The sequence below is a fragment of the Theropithecus gelada genome, chromosome 1 (assembly GCF_003255815.1).
Source record: "Theropithecus gelada isolate Dixy chromosome 1, Tgel_1.0, whole genome shotgun sequence".
NCBI classification, from domain to species: Eukaryota; Metazoa; Chordata; class Mammalia; order Primates; family Cercopithecidae; genus Theropithecus; species Theropithecus gelada.
This window is the reverse complement of record NC_037668.1, coordinates 84576778-84596289: the sequence shown is the minus strand read 5'-3', so window position 1 is coordinate 84596289 and position 19512 is coordinate 84576778. Positions and strand designations below refer to the sequence as shown.

At 37.7% G+C, this 19512-nt stretch overlaps 1 protein-coding gene across 1 annotated transcript in view; it reads right to left on the bottom strand.

Moving 5' to 3' along the window:
- The window catches only part of PRKAA2 (protein kinase AMP-activated catalytic subunit alpha 2), a 69169-nt gene that overhangs the window by 39002 nt on the left and 10655 nt on the right, over positions 1–19512 (bottom strand). Inside the window, exon 2 of the mRNA XM_025369407.1 lies at positions 388–529. Within this exon, the coding sequence (XP_025225192.1) occupies positions 388–529 (142 nt within the window). The remainder of the gene's footprint in view (positions 1–387; positions 530–19512) is intronic.

Genomic DNA, 19512 nt, shown 5'->3' with positions numbered 1-19512 from the left:
ATGTGAAATAATCTTTGACATATACTTTCCAACTTTCCAAAGAAAAAAATACCCTGATATGTTAGTGAAAATTGACTAGATAAAAATTATAAAAATGAATCTAGAAATGTCAAAACCCTGAATGACATTTAAGGTTGGATAAGAACCAACTTCTAAGGCTTCATTCATCACTTGAGAAGAGTACCAATTTAGAAACAATGTCTGTTCATTCTAACCAAGAGTGTGCAAAAAAAGGACTCATAAAGGTTAAATGAATTAACACTTGCTGAATATGAACATGAAAAAACATCTTTGTAAAAGGTTAACAATAAACAATCATTATAAAATTCCTAAAAAACATTTTAAGACAGGTGTCTCTTTGGCATTATCAGATACAAAAATACTTACAGTTTGATAATATGAGGATGACGAAAGAGTTTTAGATTTTGAATTTCTCGTTTTATTTTTCCAACAACATCTAAACTGCGAATCTTCTGTCTATTTAAGATTTTAACTGCCACTTTATGGCCTGTTAATTGATGTTCTCCAACTAAAGGAAAGAAAAAGGAAAAAAATGTGCTGTTATGTCAACATAATCATTTATTCATGCTTCCTTCCATTGTGCCCTAAACTTCACTACTTATATATACCATGTTTATATCACTTGTTGTACAAAACTACAGTTCCTTTTACTTCTATTTCTTCTATTAGAGTATGTACTCTTTGAGGACAGAAATTATATCTTAGTCATGTCTGTATCTTTTGCACCTAATAGAGATGCTCATATTTGTGGAATGTTTGTGAAAATGATTACTGAATTCTATATTCTTACTAAAAATATAATCAACTTTAGAACATTGTTTGGACAGGAGAGAACTCACTGTTTCATTAATCTCTTTGTTTCTCTTCTTCTGTTTAATGCCAGTCATTGTATTATAGAAGAATACATAGTGTAATAAATCAAAAATTCAGAATTATTACTATTTCAACAGAAAATTCACACATGGCCCTTTTTTGTGCCTTTTTCATAAAGTCCTCTTATTTTCCACCTATTTGATGGGATCTCTATCTCTTTCAAACTGTTATAGTATGTTTATAAAACTCATGTGCCATTTACCATTTTTAATCTATTATAAACATTTGCGTTTGTGACAAATCACGTGACCTGAGCTATTCGCTCATACTCTCCTTGGACAAGATGACCAGTGCTCATCTGAATCTCTCAGGAAGTGTATGTGCACAGTGCTTTGTACACAGAGATGCTAAATCAATATATTCTATGTTAAATATAGTCCTTCTGCTTTTTCATATAACACATTCATGGCATCCACACTACCAGTGATATCTTTAAATACCGTTCAGGTGAAAAATCCCTCAGTCAGGGAACAAATTTGTCAGCTACCTCTCCCACTTTCCTCAATTCTGTTCTAAACTTTCACCATTCTCCTCAAAACATGTATCTAACCCTCCTTTCAGTGACAAACACCCTTTTTATTTCTTTAGAGAACATGAAGTCATTCGGAGTGACTTTCTCTTTTTATTTATTTATTTTGAGACAGGGTAATGTTTTGTCATCCAGGCTGGAATGCAGTGGTGTGAACATAGCTCACTGCAGCCTCAGCCTCCTGGGCTGAAGTGATCCTTCTGCCTCAGCTTCCCTAGTAGCTAGGACTATGAGAATGTGCCAGCATCCGCAGCTGGTTTTTCTTTAAATCTTTGTAGAGATGGGGTCTTACTATGTTGCTCAGGCTGGTCTTGAACTCCTGGGCTCAAGTGATCCGCCCAAAGTGCAGGAATTACAGGTGAACCCCAGTTCCCTCTCTTAAAGGCTTACTTCTATCCATATCCCTCCTCCTATTCAAAGCCAATCTCATCAAATTTCGCCTTGAACCTATCTTTTCTACACTCTCTTCATATTCAACCTTTTCTCTTTTCTAATAGCTATTTCTCTTAAGCCTATCCAAATCATATACCCTCCAAAACTTTTCCATTGATCCTGTATCTTCCTCTAGTTTCCAACTTGTCTCATTAAAATTTCTCAAAAGAGTAGTTACAGTAATTACATTTACTGCCTTCTTTTCCTCCCTTATCACCATCCCTAAATTCACAGCTATCTGGTTTCCACCTCCACTCTACGGATACCAAACGGTCACAAAATACCCGTTAATTAGCAAGCCATGGATACTTTTCAGTTCTCAGATTACTTTAATCTCTGTTTCATCAGACACCGTAACTCTTTTTGGTGGTATTTCTCTCTCCTGTTTCTCCTACTAACTTTCAGATGGTTTCCTTTATGTCCTCTGCCTGTTCTTTGAAGGTTAGTGTCCCCAGGTTTCAAACCTAGGCCCAAGGTAGACCCTTATGTTATGTCATTCATCTCCCATAGTTTTAATTATCACCCATATGCCAGTGACCTCTGTCCCTCCTTTAAATTCATATTTCAAGATTAATATCCCACAAACAACTCAAGTTCAACACATTCTAAACTAAATTCAAGGGCCGAGCATGACAGCTCATGCCTGTAATCCCAGCACTTTGGGAGGCCGAGGCAGGTGGTTCAGTTGAGCCCAGGAGTTCGAGACCAGCCTGGGCAACATGGCGAAACCCCATCTCTACTAAAAATAAAAAAGTAGCTGGGTGTGGTGGCACATGTCTGTAGTCCCAGCTACTTAGGAGGGTGAAGCAGGAGGATCCCTTGAACCTGGGAGGCAGAGGTTGCAGTAACCCAAGATGGTGCCACTGCAATACAGCGTGGGTGACGCAGTGAGACCCTGTCTCTAAAAAAAAATGTAAAACCAAAACCAAAACAAAAAAACCACATTCAACATTCTCCTCCTCTTCCTCACCAAACCTGCATCTTCTATTTCACTTGGTACCACATAGCGTATATGCTACAAATGAAAAAGTCAACTGATATAATCTCCTAAATATTTCTTGGAGTCATATTTTAACTCATTTTGAAGAAAACATTAATAATGATGACAAAAGTGACCGTTAATGACATTTATTGTTTATTATGTACTAAGCTTTATTCTAAGTGCTAGGTGCCCTGCTCTCTCAACCCTACCACAACTCTATGAAGTATTATTACCCTCCAGTGTATAGATGAGGCACAGAAAAGCTAAATAAGTCACCTGAGGTCACAAAGTAAGTGATGGCACAAAATCTGACCTGGGCTATCTGACTTCAGAGCCAGCATAACTGCCACACAGTAATACCCTCAGTCAGAGTACTCCAAACATGTAATGCAATGACTTAGGAAGAACTGAGTTTCTGTCGCTGGAGATTATTTTTATCTTAATAACTTTTGCAAACTGTAAATTATGTCAAAAAATTTAATGAAGCTTGAAAGTTACTTTCTCAGCATATAAAACAAACAAAGTGAGACAAATCAAGTTCAAGCAATATAACTTACTAACATTCCAAAATATGTTTCCAGGACTCCAGAAAAACCTTATCGATTTCTAGGAACTTTCTATTCAATTAAAATAAGCTAAATGGTTTCTTGATGCCTGAGTAGTTTATTACTCATCTTTGGGAATTCTATAATACTCAAACACCTTGCCAGGGTGGTCTAACAAATACGTCTCTCTCCTCAAATCCCCGATAGCCTCAATGAAATAACTAGCACTGAAATCCCTACAATGGGTGTTTAGCCTTTTTTGCCTAATAATGCCATAATTGGTACTTAACCATAATTAAATTCAAACCTAACCACATTCCACCTGAAAGCTGAATGAATGTTCCTGAAAATCTTGTAATAAATACAGATTTAAGGTCAAGAATTTCTTCTATGTATATTATAGATATAAACTTTTGTTTGTGTAAATCGAAACAAAAGAAATTAAAAGAAAAGGCTTGGATGCCTCAAGGTTTTATTACCATTCATTTATTCAATCTAAAAACATTTGCCGAGCATATGCAAGAAATGGTCATCAAAGACACATGAGAAGAGATTTTTAAATACACCTCCAAGTTTTTTGGAGGGCGGGGGACAGCAATAAATAAACTGAAATGAATCTTGGACAGTATTGCATCTGCCTGAAGACTGTCAGATATACCATATTTGTAAAGAGTAGATGAGAAACAAAATTATAAAAACATCAATAATAAATAATCTTGCCATAATTTATCATCTATATATGTAAACATCCAGATCAATACCTACTTTGACAGGAGCAATTAGAAACATTCATCCATTGAACAACGATTTAATGAAGGCCTACTCAAGTAAGTAGCTGTACTAATTACATTACACTGCTGGTTGTCCCCCCAAATCTTCTGCATCTTTATTTCTCCCATACATGAAACTCCCAAATTACAACTGAGTACATGGCTACCCAGTGTACACCCTGCTTCTTAGCCTCTCTTGCAACTATTAATAGATGCGGCCACATGAATATGTTCCAGCCAGTGAGATATAAAGCAGAAATATCCCTAACAACTTCGTCCTCATCCCTTCCTTCATCCTGAAGCCTGGAATATCAAAGTCACCATTTTGCACCTCGAGACCAGACTTAAGACAGGGAGAGCAACAAGAAAGAGAAAACCATATTTTTGACACCATCAGACATGACAACACTTTACATCACCTGCTCAGACTTTTACAAGACAGCAAAATATTTCTATTTGTTTAAGCCACTCTTATTTTGGATATTTTTGTCACTCAAGGCTGAATCTAAATAACACACTATTTAGAATATTTTAAAACTCAAAACGTTTGGAATCTACTTCAAATTTCCACTTTTGCTGAATAATCATATATGAGTTGATGGAAATGAATTATAATTTACAGTCCACACAATTTTTTGGATTAAAAAGTTAAAGAGCTCTACAAAATCATCACCCATTAGTGGGTTCATTTTGTTTTTCCTAAATTTTAGCCAAAATATACAAAATACTCTCTAAAGCTATGGAATTTTAAGGGGGGAAAAATCCACACTCACCCAAACTATGCCTTTTATATTTTACGTTTGATAAGGTGAAGAGCTGTCACACAGAAGGAATTAAACTGATTTATGTTGTTTGTTCCAGAAGGCAGAACTGGGAATAGTCGATAGACTCTCCTTCAACTAACAGACTTGTCTGATCCATGAAGACTCCCCTAAACTTCCTTTTCACCACTCTGGTCTATACTGAAACTTTCATTTTTTAAAGGTAACTACTATATACTGAATATACTTTTTTTCCAACAGATGTATAACACAAACATTTACTTGATTCTCAGTTCATCTCTCAATGCTAGAAGGGAGGGGGTCAGAGGCTAAATCCCTTGTGTCTTTGCCTATTGTCAGGAACACAGATGCTGGCAATAATAAGCCAGGAAATGGGGCTGGTTAAAAATTTGCAGAGAGGTTAAGAATTTGCCCATAGTCACTCAGCTAATAGGTGAGTGACCACGGTAGATCCCATTAGGCAGGGCTGGGATTTAAACCCAAGCAGCATGTCCCCAAAATCAGCATTTTTTTTTTTTTTTTTTTGGAGACAGTCTGTGACCCAGGCTGGAGTGCAGTAGTACAATCTCAGTACACTGCAACCTCTGCCTCCTGGGTTCAAGTGATTCTCCTGCCTCAGCCTCCCGAGTAGCTGGAATTACAGGCGCGCACCACCACACCTGGCTACTTTTTGTATTTTTAGTAGAGACAGGGTTTCACCATGTTGGCCAGGCTGGTCTGGCACTCCTGACCTCAGGTGATCTGCCTTCCTTGGCCTCCCAAAGTGCTGGCATTACAGGTGTGAGCCTAGCCAAAATCAGCACTCTTAATGCATCATCCAGTATTCAAACAGAGGAAGCTCAGCCATTTATCAGGATTATCATAAGATAAATTCCTGCATTAAGTAACAGGTTGGAGTAGATCAAGGCTAATTCCCCTTCCCACTCTAAGACTTTTCTAATGATACCCCTAAGGATCATTTCACATTGAAGGGTATAAAGCTTTTAAGCTACTCCTGCCTCTTGATGATTCTGGTTGCCATTTTCTGGATGCTTTTCAGTTTTGACACATTTTTCTTTATATACAAGACACAGAACTTCACACAGCTGTGTTATACAGGTATAAATACACAATTGTTTTACACAAAGATTATAAGCTTTCAAATTTCCAATATCACTCCCAAATGAAGTCCAGCATTTTTTACCACAGGCAAGACACTATAGTTTAAAAGGCATAGTTTGGAACACTTCTGTATCTGTACATCATCCCATAGTAATTCATATCAAATACATCCTCATTCTATTTTAATATATTATATAGTTTAGGATATTATCATATCTAGTAAAACAAAAGGAACAATTAAAAGATAATTATTTTGGGCCCAAAGTATAATCCATTTTTCTGCTAGGATCAAACAAAGAAAAGAGTTGCCAAAATGTAAAGGCTATGGAAAGACTGCATAATACTTTGAACTAATCCAAAGAAAATGAAGCTTCAGTCCACAAAAAGAATCTAAGTACTTAATTTCACATGCTCCACTGGACAAGGTGCTGAAGGTGGTATTTCTTATACCCTAAAGAGTCCCCGACTGGTGTACAAAATTTGCTTTTAAGCTACTTTTTTGGTGCTTGAAAAGTTTTTTTTCTCTTTGGAATCGTGGCAATCATAGTGCTCGAGGAAGTTATTAGCCTATATAATAAGTAAAATCAAGTCTATCATCGTATTTTATCTAAATAAATAAAATCAAGCCTACCATTGTATTGCCATAGCTGCAAAAGTTTCTTAGAATTTTTGGGACATATTTGAGGTGGTCTGACTTAAAATTTAGACTAAAAAAATATGTGCACTAAATCCTTCAGGAGGGTCTCCAAGTGAAGGCACAAGAGAGACTACTAAGAAATGGACATCATCCTTCAGGGTGTCTACAGGAGGCAATTTATAATCCAGATTTGTAGCAGGGGTTATTTAGTGACAGTTAATTATTCTTTCTCACAAATATGTGAGGGATACCTAGCAGGTGTGTATCTGTATGTATATATTCATGTTTAACATTTTACATACATTGTTTCATTTTAAGCTTTTAATGACTATGAGGAAATTTTATAGATGTGGAAACTAAGACTTAGAGAAATTCAAACTGACTAGTAATGGACAGAATCAGTATTTAAATCCAGATCTATCTGATTCTAAAGCCTATATTCTTAATGATTATACTATAATGCAATCTATGGTTACCCAATGAAAGATTTAACTCATAATGTCTAAAATAATGCTATCATATTAAAAGTATTATAGAATTTATTAATACACACCATATGTAATAACAATTTGGGTTTGGGAGAAATGACACTTAGAATTCCAAGTTTAGATGCTAGAGACATAGCTTTCTAGTTACAGTGGCATTTTTGGCTACCAGTTACAATGTTCCCCTCATGACCCTAAACAGTCTGAGGGCCAGACCTTTAAATTGACCCTGAGTTTAAGAAGTGGGGGGAAAAAATTTGGGGGGCAAGAATGAATGAAATGAGGAACGAGCATAGATAAGTTTTGGCTCTGATGGAAGGGCTGTGTATCAGTCCTCAGCCAGCTCCACTATCTTATTTTCTGTAGACCCCAGAATTAGAAACACTTCTCTTTCCACTAATTACTTTTGACCAAAGTGTCCATACGTTATGAAATACTTTAGTAGTAAGAAAGATTAGTCTTCTGTATACCCTCTAATTACAGGTAAGGCAAGCTGACTGAAATGAAGAGCAAGGGGAAGATTCAAGAATTTTTCTACGATGGTTTTGGACAGAAGCTCTGGGAGTCAGGACAAATTATGGTACCACACAGAATGGAGGCTCCACTGATACTGGGAAACTGAAACCCATTCTACACTCATAGCATGTTATGCACCTAATCGGAAAATCGGAGTAAGAAGGTAATCAGAACGGTTGACTATTAAAGGACTTCATATAGTGTGATAGGTATACACATAGTATTTATGTAATACATATATATGTCTCTGCCTGTCTTTCCTGTATCATCATTCACCATTCCCTCACCTCAAGTGTTATACTCCAGTCATTTAGAACTATTTGGAACTTCCCATATGGACTGTGCTTTCTCTCATTTTCAGAGCCAACACATGCCCAGTTTATGATAAGCATTCAGCAAATTTCAGTTGAATTGTATTCAGTGGAATAAATGCCATTAAATATGTGAACCATTTAAATTCCCATTCACCAAATCTCCAATGCATCATGTCTATGTCTCATTTGTCTTTCAAAATTCAGCTGAAGTACCATCTTTCAGTAAGCATTCCCTAACTAGCACCCCATTCCCCAACTCATTCCACCAACCCAACAGCCCAACAGTCTGATTAAGTGATGTTCTAATGTAATCCCACAGCTCCTCTTCCTGGCAGCTCTTAACATCAAGTGCTGTAATTACCTACTTTGCTGCTGTTGTTACTGATCTCCTTTACAGTGGCCAGCTCCTTCAAACAGGGTCTGTATCTCATTTATCATTGATCCTTGGCATCTGGCACAGTACCTAACACATAACTAACACTCAGTAACTACTTATTTACTGTTTGGGAAAAAAATGCAAGACTAACTCTAATATTTGGGGTGCATGAATATACGATATAGGCTTCATAATCTACTAGTATTGCTGCTTTAGAATATGAGACGTAAGTTCGGTGTGCTAATCACTCTCATATCTGAGCAAACAAACAAATACCTATCAAAAGAGAGTTATTATCTATATATTCCAAGTCCTAAGGAATTCTATGTAGTACTTCATTCCAGAAGCTTCTAAATATGGAAAAGAATCAAAAGAAAAAATAATAACCATCAGCACCAGAACTACAATTTCCTCAAGGTCTAGGCATTACAAAAGAAGGTATATGTCTCACAGGAAAACAGATTTAGAAAGGAGGAGATCTAGATGGTCAACAAACACAAAAAGGTGCTCAATATCATGGGTCATCAGAGAAAAGTAAATTAAGACCATAATGCAATACAATACCATAATATACCCACCAGAACAGCACAATAAAAAGACAGACAATGCCATGTATTAGTCAAGATATAGAGCAACTGGAACTTTTATGTGTTGCTGGAGGGAATGTAAATTAGTGTGAACACGTGGGAAAACAATAAATTGATGCAAAATTCATAATAACTACTAAAACTGAACATGTATATACTCTATGACTCAGTGATTCCACTCCCAAGTATTATAACCAACAGAAATGCATAAATTAAAAGTGCTCAAGTGCTTTGAGGTATTTATAAGAAGGTTTCAATGCTGCTAATCTATGCACTTAAACTTTAGGTAGCAAAGATCTAAGAAATGGAAAGAAAAGTACTCGCACATTGTACTTTAGAAAGGAACTAGTTAGGCCGGGTGCAGTGGCTCACGCCTGTAATCTCAACACTTTGGGAGGCTGAGGTGGGTGGATCACTTGAGGTGTGGAGTTTGAGACCAGCATGGCAAACATGGTGAAACCCTGTCTCTACTAAAAATACAAAAGTAGCTGGGTGTGGTGGTGGGCGCCTGTAATCCCAGCTACTCGGGAGGCTGAGGCAGGAGAAGCATCTGAACCTGGGAGGTGGAGGTTGCAGTGAGCCAAGATTGTGCCACTGTACTCCAGCCTGGACGACAGAGCAAGACTCTGTCTCAAAAAAAAAAAAAAAAAAAAGAAAGGAACCAGCTAGAGTGGGTATCCAAGGCAGGAAAGACCAGACAATTCTGGGGCCTAAAAGATAAAGCAATTGAGGAAAAGTAGTTATGATATCAATAGAAAATAGGTAATTCTGAAAGGCAGATAGTAATAATGGTAATGCGTGCCTCATACTTAGCAAGCTGTGTGTGTGTGTGTGTATATGTGTATACACGTATACATATGCACACATGCGTTTGTATGTATATATATGCATTAAGCACTTTATATTTTTTTTAATTTAAAGTCTACAAGAGTTCTTGTAGAAGAGAAAACCCAGGCTCACAGAGTTTAAGAAACTTCACCAAAATGCACATAAGCAGTCAATTCTGGAGCTGTGATTCAAAGCTATATCTTGCTATCTCCAAAGCAATCCTCAAGGGTAAAAAGTTTGCTTTCTTTGCATTTCCTAAGAGTCCTGAACAGTCCTATTGCTACTGTTAAAAATACACCAGAAACTGCACACACAACGATGCATGTAAAAAAAGATAAAAATATTTTTTAAGTTAAAAATAATTTATTAAATATAAACAAGTAAATATTAGACCAGAAACAACATTTGAACTAAAAAGAAAAATATTTTTAAAAATTCAAAAAATTCATGGAAATGCATATTATGAAAAAAACTATACATGGATATCAAACAACTTTTGTACCAAAATAAACAATTACATGTCTGAACAGGATCTAGTTTGAGGCACTAAGAAGGATAAGACATTAGTTTGAAAAGAGTCCCTATTAAAGCAACATGAATTCTGCTAATGTTAAAGCAAAAAGAAACATCAAATTTCTATCAAAGCTTTAATGGAAGTATGATGAAATCACTGAGACCTTATGAAAAGTTTATGGGAACAATGACTCAAAGAAATCAGCAGTTTACAAATGGGTAATTTGTTTTAAGAAGGGACAATAAGAGTTTTTTGTTTTGTGTTGAGGCAGGGTCTCCCTCTGTTGCCCAGGCTGGAAGGCAGTGAGTGATGCAATCACTGCTCTCTGCAACCCTGACCTTCTGTATCAAGTGGTTCTCCCACTTCAACCTCCAGAGAAACTGTAACTACAGGCATGCACCATTATGCTCAGCTAATTTTTAATTTTTTGTAGAGACAGGGTCTTGCTATGTTGCCAAGGCTGGTCTCAAACTCCTGGGCTCAAGCGATCTTCCTGCCTCCGCCTCTTAAAAGTGCTGGGATTACAGGGGTGAGCCACCATGCCTGGCTGACAAGATGATTTTGAAGATGAAGCCCATAGCAGCAGACCACCCTCATTGATTTGTAGGGAAAAAAAATTAATCTTCTTCATGCCTTAATTGAAAAGGACCAGTAGAAATGATAGCCAATATCATAGACATCTCAATTGATTCAGTTTGACACAACTCTGGCTAAAAAATTAACGTTGAGTAAACGTTCCACTCAATGGGTGTCAAAACTATTGCACTCAGATCAGCTGCAGACAAGAGCAGAGCTCTCAATGGAAATTTTAAATAGGTAGCATCAATATCCTGAAGCATTTCTTCGAAGAGTTGTAACAGGAGACAAAACATGGCTTTTCCAATATGATACTGAAGACAAGGCACAGTCCAGACAATAGCTACCAAGAGGTGGAAGTGGTCTAGTTAAAGCACAGTGGACTAGTGAAGAGCAAAGGTGGGCTAGATGCAGTGGCTCACACCTGTAAATCTCAACACTTTGGGAGACCGGGGCAAGAGAATCGCTTGAGCCCAGGAGGACAAGACCAGCCTGGCAACATAGTAAGACCCTGTCTCTTCAAAACTATTGTTTAAAATTAGCCAAGTGTGGTGGCACAGGCCTACAGTCTCAGCTACTCAGAACGCTGAGACAGGAGGATCACTTGAGTTCCAGGCTTCAGTGAGCTATGATTGCACCACTGCACTCCAGCCTCGGTGACACAAAGACCTTGTCTCTTAAAAAACAACAAACAAACAAACAAAAAACAGAGTAAAGTTCATGGCAACAGTTTTTTGAGATCTTCTGGCATTTTGTTTATTGACTCTCTGGATGGCCAAGGAACAACAACATCCGATTATGAGAGTGTTTTGGGCAAGTTAGCCAAAACTTTAGCAGAAAAACTCCCAGGAAAGCTTTATCAAAGAGTCCTTCTCCACCATGACAATGCTCCTGCTCATTCCTCTCATCAAACAAGGGCAATTTGCATGAATTTTCAAGGAAAATCATTAGGCATCCACCTTACAGTTCTGACTTGGCTCCTTCTGACTTTTTTTTGTTTCCATATATATGTGTATATATATTTTTAAAACAAACCCATTTTCTTTCTTTCTTTTTTTTTTTTTTTTGAGTGGGAGTCTGGCTCTGTTGCCCAGGCTGGAGTGCAGTGGCATGATCTTGGCTCACTGCAAGCTCCGCCTCCCAGGTTCACGCCATTCTCCTGCTTCAGCCTCCCAAGTAGCTGGGACTACAGGCGCCCACCACCACACCCAGCTAATTTTTTGCATTTATAGTAGAGACGGGGTTTCACCATGTTAGCCAGGATGGTCTCTATCTCCTGACCTCCTGATCCGCCCGCCTTGGCCTCCCAAAGTGCTGGGATTACAGGTGCGAGTCACTGCACCCGGCCCCATTTTCTTTTAGTTATTCATGTAAAAAAGACTGCACTGACATGGTTGAAATCTCAGGACCGTAAATTCTTTAGGAATGGACTCAACGGCTGCTATAATTGCTTACAAAAGTATCTTGACCTTGATGGCATTTATGCTAAAAAATAAAGTTGGCCGGGCATGGTGGCTCATGCTGGCAATCAATCCTAGCACTTTGGGAGGCCAAGGCAGGAGGATCACATGAGCTCAGGAGTTTAAGACCAGCTTGGGCAACATAGTGAGACCTCATCTGTATTTAATTTTTCTAAGATATCATCTCTATTGAAAAATCTGAAATTAAAATTAAAACTGTTTCCATTTTTTATCTTTTAATTCCATTTTTCATTTTTATCTTTTAATTCCATTTTTCCACAAATTTTTTGAAGTGCTGTCATATCTTTTTCTCAAAGATATATAGTCCCAAATATAATTTGATGGTCCTTTTTTTAATCAAAAGCTAAACTGCAGAAAAAAAGAGATTCTTCCTAAATTCAAGTTCTCATACATCTTTCATCTTAAGAAGACACTTTCTAAATTATTTTGAATAACAAATGACTATATGTAAGACAAGCTTGCCTAACAAATGTATCAATCTTTACTACATGGGAGAAAACTTCAGATGGAATCAGTAACAACAAAAAAGATACTTATCAAGGATATGGTAATATGATAATTATCCCTGAAGAATGATTTCACACTTACAAATGTAGAATATCATTTTAAAGTCTCTAAAGATTACTTTAAAAATTAGTATACTAAGTAGTTACAACATAGTGAAGCTTATAACTGAAAAAGACAAGTGAAAAAAAAAAACCTGTGGTTGTAACATTACATTAGCAGCTACCTGTTACAGAATTGTACATGGATTCAAAAGTACTGGATCTCAAACAACTTAAATAACAATAAATATGGTATTCTAGAAAGCCATGGTAGATAACTGAAAAAATACTCCTAGTAATGACAAGAATCTGAAATGTGAGAGTAGAAAAAAACATTTCTAAAATAATATTTACATATATGGTTTTGAATTCACATTCTTCTAAAATAATAAAAATGGAAAAAAGATATGTATAGGAATGTGTAAAATAGCATTAATCATAACAAACAAGATGTAAAAACTACCAAATTTCCATCAGTAATAGAATGGACAGATAATAGTATAGTCTTAATGTAATACTATATAGCAATGAGAATGAATTACAACTACATGCAATGACATGGATAGATCTCATAAAGATAATCCTATGTAAAGAAGCCAGATACAGTAGAATTCTGTCTCTATAAAGTTCAAAAACAGGTGAAACTATTCATGGATAGTAGTTCCCACTGGTGGGGTGGAGGATGGAAACAAGGGGATATGGGACACAAGGGGACTTCTAGGATACTGGTCATTTTCCATGTGTTTATCTAAGTCCTGGTACATGGGTGTGTTCAGTTTGTGAAAATTTATTGAGGATTTATGTAAAAGATGCCAGTACACTTTTGTATATGGAGTACAATAAAAAAGTTGGAGGACACTATATACCTAAGCTGTGACGAGCCAAGAGATCACACATGTATCAGCCAGTTGGGCCTCATGGGGTGGTCAGCAACCTTTACTCATTCGTGTCAAGAGCCATAACTCTGGTGATCAGCAGCGTTATATAATGCACATATGTCCTGACCCCTACCATCCCCAGACTCCTGCCAAAACACCACAACGCTCCTTTCTTCTTTGCCCATGGTGAAATAAAACAATTTCATTGCTCTTCTCCAAATTTCCTTTCCCTGAAAATCCTTTAAAGTTCTCTAAAGGATGGTTCTGACAAGGAAGCAAGAGACTTCCTTTATCTCCAACTTATTAAATAAATGCCATATTTATTAAATAGTACTTTATATACATATTTAATTCCCAAAACTCCTACAAGGTAAATATTATTATGCCCTATTTACAAGTGAGCAAACTGGAAATTAGAAATCAGTGAGTGACAGGATGGTGTGTCTGCCTCTAATGCCCAAGCTCAAAATTCACACAATTTTACCCTTCAATAATCAGGTTTCCTTGATTACAGCATATCAAGGGTGCTCACTTGCATGCTTAAGAGGATAAGCATTATCTCTAGCATTAGATTTGAGAAATGAGGTCACAGTGAAGGAATAGAGTCTAGCAGTGATAGGCTAAGGAGGGAGGGACAATGCGTGAAAATAATCAAGTATGGAGAATTGCTGTGTTCAGTTAGAGAGTAAGGCTGGGGTAGGGCTGTGGCCTTTGTATGGATGAGATATACTAAGGTTATTCATCAAGAGGTGCTGGAAAATCAAGAAAATAACACATAAACTGAGAGTCTTAAGAGTCTCTAAATCCCCTAACAAAATATGTAAAATGAACTTAAATTTTATTAAGAGAATGAACTTGTACATCCTTGAAGACTTTTTTCTCCTAATTGTTCTTACCCCATTAGTCTCCACATTCATTTGCTCATTCATTCATTCAACAAATACGTTCTGAATGTCTGATGTGTAGTAGGCATTGCCTTGAATTGTGAAAATAAATGGAACTTGCCTTCTGGTGGAGAACACAAACAATAAACAAATATATAACATTATAGTTGTGCTTGGTATGCTAGAAGACAAAAAATAAGGAAATTTTCTAATAGAAGAAACATAGTGATGTAATGATGATACACGAAGAAAGCAGAGTGACAAGGTGACAGGAAAATGGGCTATTTTAAATAGATCAGGAAAGATCTACAGAAATGATTCTTTTTAGTAAAGACTTGCTCTATACCTAACTTCTTTAATTACATGATATGCTGTATTCTGCTTTATTTATTTGTTTAGAGACAGGGTCTCTCTTTGTCACAGAAGCTGGAATGCAGTAGGATGCTCACAGCTCACTGCAGCCTCAACCTCCCAGGCCTAAGCGATCCTCTCGCCTCAGTTCCCCAAGTCACTGGGACTACAGGCACGTGCCACCAGGCCTGGCTAATTTTTGTGTTTCTTGTTGAGACATGGTTTCACCATGTTGCCCAGGCTGGTTCAAGGAATCCACCCACCTCAGCCTCCCAAAGTGCTGGGATTACAGGAGTGAGATATGACACCTCTGCTTTATTTTTAAAATAAGTGTTTATACTGGTTTTAGATTGTAACTTTAAAATATTTCTTTAAAACTTTAATTTGTGCAGCAGCAATAGAAAGAAAAATAAATAAATAAAATATTTAATACTTTTTTTTTTTTTGAGACAGAGTCTCGTTCTGTCACCCAGGCTAGAGTGCAGTAGCATGATCTCAGCTCACTGAAACCTCTTCTTCCCAGATTCAAGCGATTCTCCTGCCTCGGCCTCCCGAGTAACTGGGACTACAGACATGTACCACCACGCTTAGCTCATTTTTTGTATTTTTAGTAGAGACAGCGGTTTGCCATCTTGGCCAGGCTGGTTTTGAATGCCTGGCCTCTCATGTGATTCACCTGCCTCAGCCTCCCAAAGTGCTGGGATAACAGGCATGAGCCACCACGCCCAGCCAATAAAATACTTCTTTAAAATTTAAGTTCATCTATGATTCCACAGGAAAATCAACTTTATTTTTACATAATCATTTAAGATTAAAAAATAGAGTCAAGGAAACAGTTTACAGCCAAGCTGATTACAGGATTACATGCCTGTAATCCAAGCACTTTAGGAGGGCTAGGCAAGAGGATTGCTTGAAGCCAAGAGTTTGAGACCAGCCTTGACAACACAGGAAGACTCCGTCTCTACAAAAAGCAAAAATTTTTTAAAAAATTAAAAATTAGCCGGGCATGGTGGCACTCACCTGTAGTCCCAGATACTCAGGAACAGGAGGCAGGAGTGGTGTGATGGAGCATACCTGGAGTCCCAGCTACTGCGGAGGCTGAAGTACAAGAATTGCTTGAGCCCGGGAGGCAGAGGTTGCAGTGAGCCGAGATCATGCCATTGCACTCCAGCCTGGGGGACAGAGGAAGCCTCTGTCTCCAACAAAAACAAAAAGAAAGAGGAGGCAGGAGGATCATGGAGGATCACTTGAGCCCAGGAGTTCGAGATTACAGTGAGCTATGATTGCACCACTATACTCCAGCCTGGGCGACAAAGTGAGACCCAGACTCCAAAAAAAAAAAAAAAAAAGGAAAAGGAAAAAAGAAAAACCCGTTTACCAGTATAAATTCTTTAACACGGTTGGAGAATGTATTAGCATTCAGTAGACTCTGCCAGGATCACTTATCCATGCCCTCTCTTATGTCTTTCCAACTCTGGTCCTCATGTGTCTATTTTCTTTTTGTCTCTCTTATTGCACATGTTTCATCTCCTTCTTATTCATCCTCCTTTATTTTCCTGTCTTCAAACAACTCCCCTTCCATTCTCATTAACCACTCCTGAATGTTTTCTTGTTGACTACATAATTTTACAGTCCATAAAATTTTTGTTGTTGTTGTTGTTGTTGTTGTTGAGACGGAGTCTCGCTGTGTCGCCCGGGCTGGAGTGCAGTGGCGCGATCTCAGCTCACTGCAAGCTCCGTCTCCCGGGTTCACGCCATTCTCCTGCCTCAGCCTCCTGAGTAGCTGGGACTACAGGCGCCTGCCACCTCACCCGGCTAGTTTTTTGTATTTTTTTAGTAGAGACGGGGTTTCACCGTGTTAGCCAGGATGGTCTCGATCTCCTGACCTCGTGATCCGCCCGTCTCGGCCTCCCAAAGTGCTGGGATTACAGGCTTGAGCCACCGCGCCCGGCCCATAAAATTTCTTTTTAAAGTAGAGTTGTGGAATGATTTAGAATTCTCTCCAAAACAAAACAAGAAACATGACCTGTGTTTTTTTCTCTAGAGCCCTCAGATTTCATTTTAATGGCTACCCCAGATATTACAACATGCATCCTTAACTTACTTCAGTCTAATAAAATTTGTGTTTTTACATTTCCCAAACAAAGGATTTTAGAACCCTATAACTCTACTTTTTCTCATACCTTTTCTGTTCTTGCATTTCATTCCTACATATATATTTAATCTTGCAAGATATTATTTTGTATAGTCAGTATCTATTTAGTCACCCACATACTTAGACTTTCCAACGCTCTTCATTTCTTTTTGCATTTCTTCCTTCCACCTGGGATCACTTCCTGTCATCCTGAAGAATTCCCTTTGGTGTTCCCTTTACTATATGTCTTCTGTTGACAAACTGTCTCAATTTATGTTTGCATAAAAATGCATTTTGCCTTCATTCATTCATTCATTCATTTTGAGACAGAGTCTCGCTCTGTTACCCAGGCTGGAGTTTATTTTATTTATTTATTTATTTATTTATTTATTTATTTATTTATTTATTTTGAGACACAGTCTCGCTCTGTCACCCAGGCTGGAGTGCAGTGGTGCGATCACGGCTCACTGCAACCTCCGCCTCCCGGGTTCAAGCAATTCTCCTGCCTCAGCCTCCTGAGTAGCTGGGATTACAGATATGTGCCACCAAACCTGGCCAATTTTTGTATTTTTAGTAGAGATGGTGTTCACCATGTTGGCCAGGCTGGTCTCAAACTCCTGATCTCAGGTGATCCTCGCCTTGGCCTCCCAAAGTGCTGGGATTACAGGCATGAGCCACCGCACCCAGTTTGCCTTTATTTTTGAAGAACATTTTTGCTGGGCATAAAATTATAGGCTGGTAGTTTGTTTCTTTTACTTCTTTGAGGGTAAAAAAAATTCCATTCCATTTTTCCCTTGTTTACATTGTTTTAGTTGAGAAGTCAACTTATTATTGTCCCTTTGAAGATAATACACTTTTTTCCCCCTCTGGCTGCTTTTAAGATATTCTCAACATTTTTTCCCCCATTTCTGCAAGGATACATACAGTCTACACCAGCATAAGGGAAACTCAAGAAAAGGGAATTGGTTTAGACCAGTTGCACAATGACATCTCTGGAATGGTTTTCTCATATTTATTCTGCTTGGAACTTCTGAATCTGTGGCTTGAGGCATTTTATCAGTTTTAGAATACTTTCTGCCATTATCTCCTCAAATGCTGCCTCTGCCCCATTCGCTTTGTCCTCTTCTTCTGGAATTGTGTATTACCTACTGTGTATGACCATCAGTGGTCTTGAATTCAAGATGACATTCATACCCCAGGATACAAAAGGTGGTAATGTTACATCAGTTTTACTTAGCTTTTTATGAGAACTTAGGACACAAACACAGAATGTCAGGGATGGCATAATCAAAAACATCTTCATCAGAAGTTCTTAAAATATTCAGTTGCTACTTCCATGCCTCCTCAATCACACAGGGGTACATGAAGTTGTGAAGTCCATATGAATGGATACAGTATACTCCAGCATATACAAGCCTCAAACAAGAAATACTTCATATAATAAGCTCATTCTTGTAGCTTCTAAGCCTCCCACCAGGAGGTGCTTAAGTGTGAAGAGATACCTTAAAAGGGAACTGGAGGTCTGTTTCCCTGTAAGTTTTATGCTGGCAGAAATGGTGAATAATGTAGTCTCTTGGGAGTATAACATGTCCATTCGTAGTCCTCCCAGTCCAAATGCAGTTAACCAATCACAGGTCATTTTTACAATAAATATTGTTGTTTGGCAATAGAACTGATAAATCACATTTATCTTAGTCTATGTCCAGAGAAACTATATTAAAAGAAGGTAAACCTGGGGTTACCGTTTTACAGAAAAAAAAGAAAAGGAGGCTTGCAATTAACTTTTTCTATATGGGTTCCAATAATACATGTATTAGACTTTTTGCTGGGTTCTCACATGTGTCTTATACTTTCTTTCCATCCTTTTACCTTTCTATCCTTCAGTCTGGATATTTTCTTCTGACCCATCATCTACTTCATGAATCCTCTCTTCAATGGAATCTAATCTGCTATTCATCATCTAAAGGATAATTCAATTATTGTATTTTTCAGTCCTAGAATTTCCTTTATTTTTTATAGATTCCAGTCCTCTGCTAATATTCTCCACTTTAAACAAAAGTATCAGTTATTTTAAATCCTGTGTCTGATATCTTTACTCTCTGCATCTCCTACAAACCTGTTTCTATTATCCTCACCCTATCTCTTGGAATGCTGAACATTGTGTGTGAAAATCTATAGATGCTCTGACAGTTTTATTTTACCCCACAGAAGAAAGATAAGAGGCAGATCCATCTGGGATTAAGCTTATTCTAAGCAGGATATCCGTCTTCAGAGGGTTACAACCAAAAACTCAACTGTTTATCAGACTCCCCTTGATAAACTGTGAACTTCAACTGTTGTCTCCCAAGACTCAAACTCTGCTTAGTTCTTC